Here is a 12,487-nt window from a genome sequence, read left to right on the forward strand (position 1 = left end):
CCAGGAGTAGGGAACACTTTGAAAACCAGCAAATTAAAGTAGATTGAGAGGAATTTTAGAATCCAGTACAGGAATTAGAAGATTAAAAAGTGGGGAAATGACTTAAGAACTCTTGGACAAGAGACAGTCTAGCAAAAGACTGGTGCAGAGGGAATTCACAAGAGAACGTTTGAGTTCTCAGACAGCTGAAGGGATGGCAAGGAAGCCACTGTCACTACCCGGAGCTGGACAGTGATGGCCACCCTGCAGCCAAGAGCAATGCCTATGAGAGGCTGGGAGAGACAGTGCAAGGAAACTGAGATTTCAAAACATTATATCCCGCCCCACCCCCTGCAAAAAAAAAAAAAAAAAAGGCAAAATGGTTGTTGCCAGATATAAAGGGAACAGAAGGTAGTCACCTATGAAGTTTTTTATAACCTTATTAGTCTAATCACTGAAAATAGATTTAAGCACAATTATGCTATATAAAAAGATAGCAGGGATGTTGGGGGCAGGTGTTGCTGGTGCTGGCATCAGAACCAAATCTTAGCCTGGTTAGGAGAGCAAGAGATGATCTAACGAGGCAATCCAGGGACAGATACTGCAGGTCACGGGAAAAGCAGCAGAGGCTGGGGCAACAGTTGGCTGTGCAGGACAAACTCAGAGGTGGGAAGTGTGGCCAGTGACCCACTGTTGTTATTAAAACTTCATGTGCGACTTTTAACTATGTGCTTATACGCAGCCTGTTTGTTAGTTAAAAGTTCAGGTTGGGGGAAATAAGAGAGACAGAAAGACCAGGGGAGAAAATACTAAGCTGAATGAAGCATAGTAGTAGCCCAGGGTACACTGTGCAGTTGGGGTGCTAAATTTCAGTTCTGAGTTGCTAGCAGCCAGCACAAAGCGGGAAACGTAACCCTCTGAACAGTTTCACAGTGCCCAAGAGACAAAAACAAGCCACTTACTCAGGAGAAACAGATCTATTTGTAGTACCGAGGTTGAGAGACAGTTTTCCCATCTGTCCACCTAAGAGGACACCATGTGACATCATCATCCACATTCTCAATCTGCCTACAATAAATGTAACGGTAATAAATAATCCCATTAGAAAATGGACCAAAGAAAGGAAACATTTCTCCAAAGGAGGCACATAAGCAAGTAGAGGTGTGTCCCACACCACTTGCCACAAGAAAAACACAAATGAAAAGCACCGTGAGATGCCACCGGCATGTCTGACAGCAGTGACAATGTGGCAGTGACAACCGCAGACAGGACGGGGGAAGCTGGCTTTTCCCAGAGAGCACTGGTGGGGGTATGAAAGGGTACAGCAACTCCACAGCGTACCAACGCCTACTGTAAGACCCAGTAGTCCCACTCCCAGTCAGAGGTGAAGCAGTCACACACAAAAGCAGGGTATGAGTTCTCGCTGTTGGGACTAAGGAGACAGCTCAGTTGGGTAAGTCCCTTGCCTGTTAAGCATGAGGACCTGAGTCTGATTCCCAGAACTCACATAAAACTGCCAAGCGTGGTGGTGGCTCTTGCTTATAGTCTCATTAGTGGGTGGGTGGAGAGCGGCAGACCCCTAGGGCTCATTAGCCAGCCAGCCTAGTCTGTTTAGTGGCTCCAGGCTGATATGAGACCAGGTGTCAAAAACAATTACAGAAAGAAAGAAAAACAAGGTGTAAGCCCCCCACCCCAAGGAAACCTGACTAGCTAGTTGTCACTAGCTTCCATATTTATATGGGCACAAACACACCAACACAAACAGACACAGAAGGTAAAATAAGAACATTCACTGTGGCTTTGCTTGTTTTGCTTGTTTGACTGGCATTGGAAACAACCCGAATAACCCTGTAATAGCTGTCTGGTACGCTGTAGTGGATCTGAATGTCATGGACTATAACTCACCGATAAAACCGAGTGAACCAGTGAGAGGCAGCCACTCGGGTGGCTATCAGCTTAATTTTTCAAAAGCCAGAATTCAAATATCAGATGCTATGTGGTCCCATCTACACAACACTCTGAAAATGGCAAAATTGCACATGTGCAGAACAAATTAGAGATGCTGGGGGCAGATCACTATTTAGATCACTATTGTTGACACGGATGCTTCTGTGTGCTACACAGAAACGCATGCTTATGCACACACAAAATAACACAGGCACACGTAAAAATTCTAAAGACTGGAGATAGATGGTAGATCATGGCAAAGTTCTTGCCCAATACGCATGAAGCACAGGGTTCAAACTTGAACCCACACAAAAAGGTGTGTTATGGTCTGAATGTAGAATATAGCCCTCCATATGTTTGAACATTTGGTCCATATCTGGGAGTGCTACTTGGGGAGATAGCAGAACCTTTGAAACAGTAGATATGGCTGGCAGAGGTGGGCTGGTGGGCATAGGACTTTGAGACTGACAGCGCACCTTTATTTCTGCCTGAAAGTTTTGTTTTGCTTCCTCATCTGCCAGGGTATGAATCTTCCTTCACGGACTCCAGCCACTGCTCTGAGCTCTGCTTGCCTCTAACACAAGTAATGACCCTTCTCATCTATACAAACTTGAGGTAATAATAACAAACTGGAGTTACTGACGGTGGCCCTAAGGGGCCCATCATGGCGACACCCCTGAAACGACAGGCCTTGGATACGGTGAGAGAGAAAGTGCAGCGGTATGAGGCCTTCATCAGTGACGTACTGCAGCGAGACTTGCAAAAGGTTCTGGACCATCGAGACAAGATATATGAGCAGCTGTCCATGTACCTTCAACTAAGAAATGTCATTGAGCAACTCCAGGAAACTAATCACTCCAAGTTATATACCCAGGTAGATTTGGGCTGTAACTTCTTCATTGACACAGTGGTACCAGACACTTCACGCATCTATGTGGCCCTGGGATATGGTTTTTTCCTGGAACTGACACTGGCTGAAGCTCTCAAGTTCATTGACCGAAAGAGTTCTCTCCTCACAGAGCTCAGCAACAGTCTCACCAAGGACTCCATGCATATCAAGGCCCACATCCACATGATGCTAGAGGGTCTTAGAGAACTACAACGCCTGCCGAATTTCCCAGAGCCATCTCCCCATTGACTGCAACTTCCCAGCCTCCAATATTAAGTAGCCTGAATGCCTTGAAAATAATAATAATAATAAGCTGGTTGTTTTTAGCTCTGTCCTCTTGGAGGAAGATGAAGTCATAGCCCCAGAGGGCAGTCAGAGGGTACCCTTAGTCTCTTCCCATGTGCTCACTGACTATGCTGACCATTTCACCCAAGGTACAACACACTTTGTTTTGCTAAACTCAAAAGGATCCAGCCCTACTTACCCTCATACTCCAGCGCTACCTTCTTGCAGTTGGAGCATCAGGACACTCTGTTCTTATTCTGATGGCCCCAGCCAGCACTCTGTCCATGAACACACTCGGACACTCACTTGGTCGGGAGGAGGCAGTAGGCATAAGGGTGACACAGTGTTGCCGTGCACTGTGAGGTGGCAAGAGTGTCTCCTTAGATGTGGTTTTCATTATAGGAAATAACAAAATCAGATCTGAACACAGCAGGGCTCACTCCGAAACTCTACAGTGAGGTGTATGAGCCTCATACCACACTTACCAAAATGCTCTTGTTCCCACCTCATTGAAGATGCGACAGTAAATATTGAGCCAAGGGAATTAATTAATTTACACCTGAAGATTTTTTTATTCTATTTATCAAGATAAGTTGTGTAGATTCCAGGGAATGTTTCTAATTAAAATTCTCACCAACCCATAGGCGTGATTTCATTAAAGACCAGAAGTATACAGTATAATAAATCTTTTTTATTAAATAAAAATGAAGTTAAACCAGAGTGGTGGTGGTGGTGGTACATGCTTTAACCCCAGAACTTGGGAGGCAGAGGCAAGTCAATCTCTATGAGTTCAATGTCAGCCTGGTCTACAAAGTGAGTTCCAGAACAATGAGGACCATATTACATATATGTGTATATGTATGTGTGTGTATGTGTATATGTATGTATATTATATGTTACATGGTATATATATATATATATATATATATATATATATATATATATATATATATATATATATATATATAAAGAATAAATTATACACACACACACAAGGTAAAACCCATGATAGCAACATTACAGCTTTAGAACTGACTGGGACCCATCCTGGAGTGTCCACAAAGAAGCTCCTGTCATTCTTCCTCTCACTGTGTTGCCCAGTTGCCCTCAAACCTACAGAAATCATCCTTCCCCAGTTTCCTGGATGCTAGGGTTAGATGTGAGCCCCTATGCCCAGCAGAAATATGGTTCTTTTTCTACACTGAAATTTTATTTAAAATATTGTCTGTCTGTCTGTCTTCTGTTTGGTTATTAGAGAAATAAGGGGTGCTTGTTTGAGATAGAATATCATTCTTTAGCCCAGGCTGGCCTAGAACTCATAATATAGCCCAGGCTATTATCAGACTCACAGTAATCCTTCTAAGTACTAGGACAACTTACAATGAATTCTTTATACATACAAAATCTCCAGGCAATGGTGGTGCACACTTTTAATCTCAGTCCTCAGGAGGCAGAGGCAGAGGAATCTCTGTGAGTTCAAAGCTAGCCTAGTCTACAGAGTGAGTTCTGAGACAGCCAGGGCTACACAGAGATAACACTATCTTGACAAAAACCATAAAACAAATAAATAGGAAATTCCATACTGAAATACAACTTCTGTCCCCTCCCAGTTGGGGTTGAAGTCATCCTCTCACTTGTGTAAGCGTGTGGGCCACACTCACAGCCCAATCCTTTGTTTTACACTGAATTCAAACATCACCAATTTTGAGAGGTCTACCTGACCTTTACAAATCCCAGGACTGAGGTGACCACAATCTGTCTAATTCTAAGCCAAGGTCTTTATCCTACTGCTGTAAGGACACTTCCATATCGCATGGTTGGGAAGTCCAGTGAAGCCTCCAGAAACATCACTGCCCTACTTCCAAATCATGGCAGTGTCAACACGGGAAAAGACAGCTCTCACCTTAAACAAAATAAGAGGTCCTTTGTTCCAAGGTCCATGTTGAGTGACCCTGACCTGGGAACATAAATTTAACTTACCCAAAATTTTGTGTTCCATGTGGAAGTAGCCTCATGACATTTTACAGTTTTAAGAACAAAGTCCTAAGTCAGGGGGCTAAAGTACATTGGTGCCCACATCAGAGAGGCAGAGAGACAGAGCAGTATGGAGGACATGTTCATATAGGCCTCATATGCTATCAGATGACATTCTTAGCTTTTAAGTAGGTGGAAGCTCAGCAAACAGATTCCAACATGCTTTTATCTGCTACTCACAAGATGTTACTTCCAACAAAAGCAGGCTAGGAATAAAATATTCTGGGGCCCAAGGCTGTCCCAAGACAGGTAATTGGCTGCTAGACCTGCAGCATTCTAACAGCTCCACATCGCTGCAGTTTTAATCCGTCAGTTGGTCTTTGTGGGCACAGTTTCTTTCCAGGAATTTTCCTTTACCACAGGACGGTCCCTCCACCCTCCTCCATGTTGATTTCTGAGGTTCACCCTGGGTCCCACCAACTCGAAATCTGCTGGCAGCTTTTCTTAGCTCTCCAGATGTTTAAAGGCAAATTTTAGAAAGTATTTCTTCTAAGGAAACTTCAAAGTCTCTCTTTCTGCTAGAGCTCTCAATAGGAATCGTTCCTCTGAGTCAGCACCTCCTGCTGGAGGGGCGCTTCACTGGGCGGTCATGGCACATAAGGGTGCAGGAATGGGGCCAGCATGAGGCTAGAGGGAAAGAGGAGATCCAAGGCAGTGCCCTCAGAAACAGTCCTCCTTCCTGCTTTTCGTTGGAAGTGTTGCTTACCTGTTTGGGTCCTGAGAGTTATTGAACCCTTTTGAAAGATGGCCCTGTCTAGTAGTTAAAATAAAACTCGTTCTTATGTTCCAAGTTCTCTCCATTCAAAGAGGAAGAGATCTGAATCAAGAGACAATTGTGTGTGTGAGTGTGCGTGTGTCTATGTGTGTCTTTCTGTGTGTGTATGTGTGTGTGTCTCTGTGTGTGTGTGTCTGTGTGTGTCTTTGTCTCTCTCCCTCTGTGTCTGTGTGTCTGTGTGTGTGTCTATGTGTGTCTGTGTGTATCTGTGTGTGTCTTTGTCTGTGTCTCTGTGTGTGTGTGTCTCTGTGTGTCTGTTTATGTATGTCTGTGTGTGTCTTTGTGTGTGTCTGTGTGTGTCTTTGTCTGTGTCTCTGTGTGTGTGTGTGTCTCTGTGTGTGTCTGTATGTGTCTTTTTGTGTGTCTCTGTGTCTCTGTGTGTGTCTGTGTGTCTTTGTGTGTCTCTGTATCTGTGTGTGTGTTTGTGTGTGTCTGTGTGTCTTTGTGTGTCTCTATGTGTATCTGTGTGTGTGTGTTTGTGTGTGTCTGTGTGTGTGTTTTATTGTTGTTTTTGAAGCAGGGTCTCATGTAGCCCAGGTTGGCCTCAATTTGCTATGCAGCTGAAGTTGAGTGCTCAGGTTACAAAATTAAGGACCAAATGCAGATGCTCCTCACTCTATCAGCTGAGCCCCAATCCCCTAGCCCAAGAGGCCTTTCTACCTCACTCTGTCTCTATCTTACTCCCTCTCTATGGAGGGCTTTAAACTGGAGCTGAGGATTCCCCACAGAATCTATAAACAGAATTCAGGGTGTTAGTGAACTTGGGAAGAAAACAAAATCACATCATGTCTTTATTACCTCTGCCTGAAACCCAGTGTTCCTCCAGCATCTGCTCCCCCTCTGACTGCTGTACCCCTTAATCTATAGGCTGACACTAGCATATGGCCCTTCAATTAGTAATGAAGACTCAGAATGTCAGCAGACCTTCCAGGTTTCACCGGGAGAAATCAGCGCTGCCTTCCTGTGGCTGGTGGGTATCTCGAAGCATCATATCTGCTAGTCAGTACTTTACATCCTTCTTTAGCAGATCCACCGCTACATCTGATAATCCACTAACAGACTCTGATTCCTATAACTCAGTGGTTCTCAACCTCCTAATGCTGCGACCTTTTAATACAGTTTCTCCTATGGTGATGGCCCCCCACCCCAAACATAATATTCTTTTCATTGATACTTCATAACTGTAATTATGCGACTTCTATGAATTGTAATGGAAACATCTGTGTGTTCTGATGGTCTTTGGTGACCCCTGTGAAAGGGTCAACTCCCAAAGGGGTCGGGACCCACAAGTTGAGAATGACTCTTCTAAGGCAGTGTAGTTCTTAAAGGTCATTAGCTTTCAATAGAATTTGTTTCCTTTAGACCCTTGGGTATTTTATTTTTTTACTCAATTAACCTGAACCCTCGAGATCTCTCAGACACTGGATCACCAACCAGGCAGCATACGCCAGCTGATATGAGGCCCCCAACACATATACAGCAGAGGACTGTTGGGTCTGGGTTCAGTCAGAGAACATGCACCTAACCCTCAAGAGACTGGAAGCCCCAGGGAGTTTAGAGTTCTGGCAGGGTAGGTGGGGGGGGGGGGCATCCTCGAGGAGACAAAGTGGGCAGGGAGGAGGTGTGGGACATGGAACAGTCAGAGGATGGGCTGGGAGGGGAATAAAATCTGGAGGGTAAAAATTTTAAAAATAAAATATGAAAGGGGGGTGAGGGGATAAGAGGATGCACTATGTGACAGTGGGGACCGGGAGGATAAGGGTTGTGATTTGGATGTAAAGTGAATATATAAATTAATTAATGGGAAAAAGAAGATTTTTGTTGAAATAAGTAAGACCCACCCACTGAAAGCATGTAGGTTAGCTGAGCCTGTGGCCCATGCCAGTAATACCAGCACCTCAGATACAGAATCAGAAGGCTTACTACAAGTTAAAGCCAGCCTGAGCTGTGTGACAAGTTCCAGGCCAGCCAGGGACCCATAGTGACACTCTGCCCACACTGTCCACCCCCAAACCCCAGTATAATTCAATGGCTTCGTGATTTTCACAGAATTGTGTGATTATCACTATAATCTTAATTTGGGACTTTTTTTATCATTACAAAATAAACTTGTATCCACCATCAGTTACTTAAAACTCCTCTCTCTCTAGAACTTTAGTTTCCTTTAACGCCACGTAATAATCTATACGTGACTATGCTGATTTTTATTTATCTATGCCAGCAGACAGTTTGAGTCTTTCTACTTTTTAGCTGTGCCCTGTGGGTCTCAGCAGCGCCCTACGACTCCCAGTGGTTTTCTCTTCATGTCCTCAGTGCCTTGGTCACCTATTCCCTACCTCCCCGCAGAGACCCTGTCATGGATCTATCCAGCTGTCCTGCCGCTCGCCACAGCTACTGCAAGGTCCCCACTGCCTCCTCTGTGTTATCCACTCAGTCCTCTCCATTAATGCTGAAGAGCTAATGTGGGCAAGAGAGACTAGTGGAAAGGAGCTGTTAGACCTAATACTGATACATCAGGGGGTCAGCACAGAACCAGTAGGTGAGACAAAGACCCAGCTTTGAGAATGGGATGTGTGGCTAGGTAATTCACACCAACCATGGCATAGTCTTTCATGCAAATGAAGGATTGTGTGTGCACCAGTCACAGATCACCGCCAGTGGAAATTAATGTTACTGCTCTTGCTTGAGTGAAAAGTGCCCCAGGGTCACGGGAAGTTCACTACCACTTGATTTGCTTAGAAGGCATCTTTGAAAAGCTGGTGTGGGCTTTGTGGAGGGGTTGTGACTAGAGCGTGTGCTCAGCTGTGGCTCTAGGGTCTCCCTGAGGCTGGAGCACACTCCGAGTAATCCTAAAGTGTCTACAATAGCTGAGCTAACAAGCTTGGTCAACAGTTTCACACTGAACAGTGTCAGACATAAGGGAAGGGGCCATCAAATGCCATCTCTTGGCGGTTTTAATTATTCATATAAAACATTAAATGGGCACTTACAGGGCTGGTGTGCAGGCACTCATTAAAGTGCTTGGTGTGCAAGCAGGAGAACCTTGGTTTATAGTTGCAGCATCCTTGTAAAAGTTGGCACTGTGGCATGCACCTATTATTCTAAGCACTTGAGGATGCCTAGTACTAACTGGTCAGCCAGTCTGAGTTATGCTCACAGCCAAGGCCCATGTCACTACCAAAGGCCATTCTGGTCTGGGTTGTCCCCAGAGGACAAGCTGATATCTGAGTTGAGCATGGGAGAGCTGGTTCTGTGGCATGGGTGCAGAATTGCTAGTACCACCACCCCCATCTGCCATGCAGTGTCGTGGGCCTGAAGAGATGCTCCCCAACCCCTTGCCACCCGTGACTAGCAGGAGATCTGGCCCCACCCATTGTCTTCCACGACACTCTGGAGAGCTGGCCCTGCACATAGCCTGGGCAGAACATTTAACTGGCTCTGGTGGCAAAAAGCAAGGGTGAGCCATCCCAGAGGCTGTGAGAGCAGGAAGGCTGGTCCAGCCCCTTGCTGGATGCAGCACTGGGTAAGCTAGCAGAGGCAGTGCTGGAGAGCTGCCCCTGGTGCTGTGGGTGCAAGAGAGCTGGCGGGTGACCAGATCAGCTACCACCCAGGCCCAGATCCGGGGCTCTGAGTTGGCCCACCCCAACATCTACCCCATCTGTGAACTTCTGGAGAGTATGAAAGCCCTTGTACTGAAGATCCAAAGCGTCAGGATCTCCACGACACAGGGCAATGACAGGCTATCTAAGGAGTTCCCATGGGCATCCTGTATTGATAGTGTAGCAGAAGCCAGAGGTCTCAAACCAGACCAGTGACTCATTGCTATGAACGCTTGCAAGCAAAGATGTGTAGACAAAAGAGTGTTCTGTGGAACACACCATAACATACTACAGCTTCCACAACGAGACATTTTTGCTTTATGGGTTTGTTTGTGTGTTTGTTTTCCTTTGGGGGACAATGTTGCAAGGGCAGAGTGTGGGTAGGAAAGGACAGCAAGTTGAGTGGGATTGGAATGCAAGGTAAGAAACTCACAAATATCAATTAAAAGTTAAAAGAAAAAAAATAAATACTATTAAAAAATATTATTCCAAAGGAACCCATGGAGAACTCTTGCCTTAGACTGGAATACCATTAATGTCTCTGAACCTCACATTCCTCTCCTGTAAAATATACGAGAAAGGCTGAGCCCAAAGTCCCTGTTTTCCTGCTGGCGTTTACTGTGCAGCTGCTGAGTGGAGAGCCATGGCTGCTTCTGCACAAACCGTAAGTCAGTAAAACCAGCTGCTTCTGGTTTGGTTTTGTCCCCCACCCCACACCCAAAGGAAGCCATCGTCTGGCACTCAGAGGAAGACTCAGCCAGAGCTCTGAAAAGTACTCAGGGCTAAAGGTGACACCATATGGGAAGGAAACAGGCTCTTGAAAAGCGGTCAATCACCTTCAACAAGTTGCCAACAAACTGCAAAGTTTGTCTTGTTTTGTTTTGGGAAGATAATGTGGGTTAGATGCTGGGTCTAGATGTCCCCCAAATGAGAGGGGAGACTGTTAAGGTAATGCTAGCAATAGAAGAAAGCATTCAAATGAGTGATTGTCATCCAAGTCATCAAAAGGAACAAAAAGGAGAAAACACAAGGGCTCTCACTTCTACAACTTGACACCCCGTGTCCTTTGGCTTTTTAAAGTAAATGTCATGGGGCATGGTGGCACACTTACCGAGCCCCAGCACTCAGCCTCCTAAGAGGCTAAGAAAAGAATTATGAGTTCAAGGTCAGCCTGGTCTACAAACATAACAAGACACTCTCTCCAGGGTGGGTAGATGCGGGTAACGGCATCGAGGATTTTAAATGAGGATTGGCTGAGTCTCTTTTAAAATCAATTAAGTGCGACATGACTTACAATTTCATTTTAACTCTTTCTGAAACCTATTTTTACATGGTAGAAATTTGATGACACTTATAAATAGAAGACAAACTGTCTTCTCTCCACCCGCCCCCGACCACCACCGTGTCTACCACCACCTCCACCACCTCCACCACCACCACCTCCACCACATAGAAAGTGAAGTGGCAAATGCCGGTAATCCCAGGATGATCAGAATTCAAGAATAGCCTGGGCAATTTATTTAACTAAAAAACAAGTTAAGATGTTATTGTGGGCCACTGGAGTGTAACCCAGTGACTGAGCAATGGGCTCAGTCCTCAGACTTACACACACAGCAAACGAAAACGCCCCTGAGGTATTTACACAATGACGGTAGCACATTCTCTTGACGTATGGAAACCAGCCACCCTGATGCATAAATTCTCCGCCAACTCCCCATGAAACATGTTGGCATCCTTTTAAATGAACAGCCCCACACCCTCTTCTCAAGGAACGGAGAAAAATCCTACGGGGCTCCACGGTCAGGGCTCCCCCCTCCCCCTTTTTTGTCTTTCTCTTTAGCAGGCGTTTCCCCTTTCCAAGAGGTACCACACAGTGGGAAAGAAGAGCGTGGGCAGTTAGAAAGCAGGATCAGAGCTCACAAAACCCGGCTCAATAGTCACAGGCCAGGCCAGCTGGGAAGGGACTGTGGCAGTGAGAGCCACAAGGAAACTGAACTGCTCTTGACGCAGCTGGGCTGGATGGTGGCCAGTCTCCTTCCCGGGTCAGAGAGGCTCACACAGTTCTGTGAACAGCGCCCCTCCCCCACCCCGCACCAAAACAAGACAAGCTCACTGGACATAGGGTCTGTTTTCACCTTTGTGAGTGAAAAGATTGAACTAGGTTTCCATAGCAGGTCAAGGGACAGGGGACAGTGAGAACCAGATGAGTACGTGCTGTGTGCTGCTGCGTCAGAAACTTGCAGGCTTGTTTGGAAAGACTGAAACTAAATAAAGTCTTATTAGCATAAGACGAGCATTGTGAAATTTGGTCAAAGGATTTTATGCAACGATGCTCTTTAAAAAAAAAAAAAAAAGACGCCTTCATGGAGATGGAGAAAATAGGGGGAAATGGAACATTTTATTATTTTATTTAAGGGAGGAAACTGTTGTTATGTATCTACTCGCATGTTTTATGCCAACAACTGGTTTCTTTGACCCTAGGAATTGTCTCCTGAGTTTTGGCTTTCTCCCACAAAAAGAAAGTAAAAAACTAAAGTGTATGTTAAAAAGAAAGAAAGAAAAGAAAATCTTTAAAAAGAATAACCAACATTAAACAACTTAATCTTTTTTTTTTTTCCGCCTTTTTACCAATCTTCCTCTTTAACTGGGCTTATCTTCAGCCGTTCTAAGAGGAAAAGCTGACTTCTAACCCTACTTAGTTCCCCTTTTGCTTTTGTGACACTTTGTCTCACATTTTCTCTATGGCGCTAGTATCTTCTTGTCCCATTGCAAACCAAATAGCATCCGTTCGTATTGAGAAAAGTAGTTACGGAACTGAAAAACAGACGTCCACATGCAGAAAGGGTGTGCTTTTTACTGTCGGCATGTGGGTGGTCAGGGCTTATTTTCTAGAAGGGTGCACTGAACTGTGACATCAAGGCAGTGATAGTGCACCTCTCCTGGGGACAGAATCTTTCCTAAGCGCTTGTGGTGCACTGT

General features: G+C 45.2%; 1 protein-coding gene across 2 annotated transcripts in view; it reads left to right on the forward strand.

Moving 5' to 3' along the window:
- The window catches only part of LOC308416565 (protein UXT-like), a 115,362-nt gene extending 111,611 nt beyond the window's left edge, over positions 1 to 3,751 (forward strand). For both annotated transcript variants that reach the window (XM_080911602.1, XM_080911603.1), the window contains exon 3: positions 2,448 to 3,751. In XM_080911602.1, coding sequence (XP_080767728.1) covers positions 2,591 to 3,064 — 474 coding nt within the window. In that variant the 5' untranslated portion in view covers positions 2,448 to 2,590 and the 3' untranslated portion in view covers positions 3,065 to 3,751. The remainder of the gene's footprint in view (positions 1 to 2,447) is intronic.
- The last annotated feature ends 8,736 nt before the right edge of the window (positions 3,752 to 12,487 follow it).

This window comes from Micromys minutus (assembly GCF_963924665.1).
Source record: "Micromys minutus genome assembly, chromosome: 2".
Lineage (NCBI taxonomy): Eukaryota > Metazoa > Chordata > Mammalia > Rodentia > Muridae > Micromys > Micromys minutus.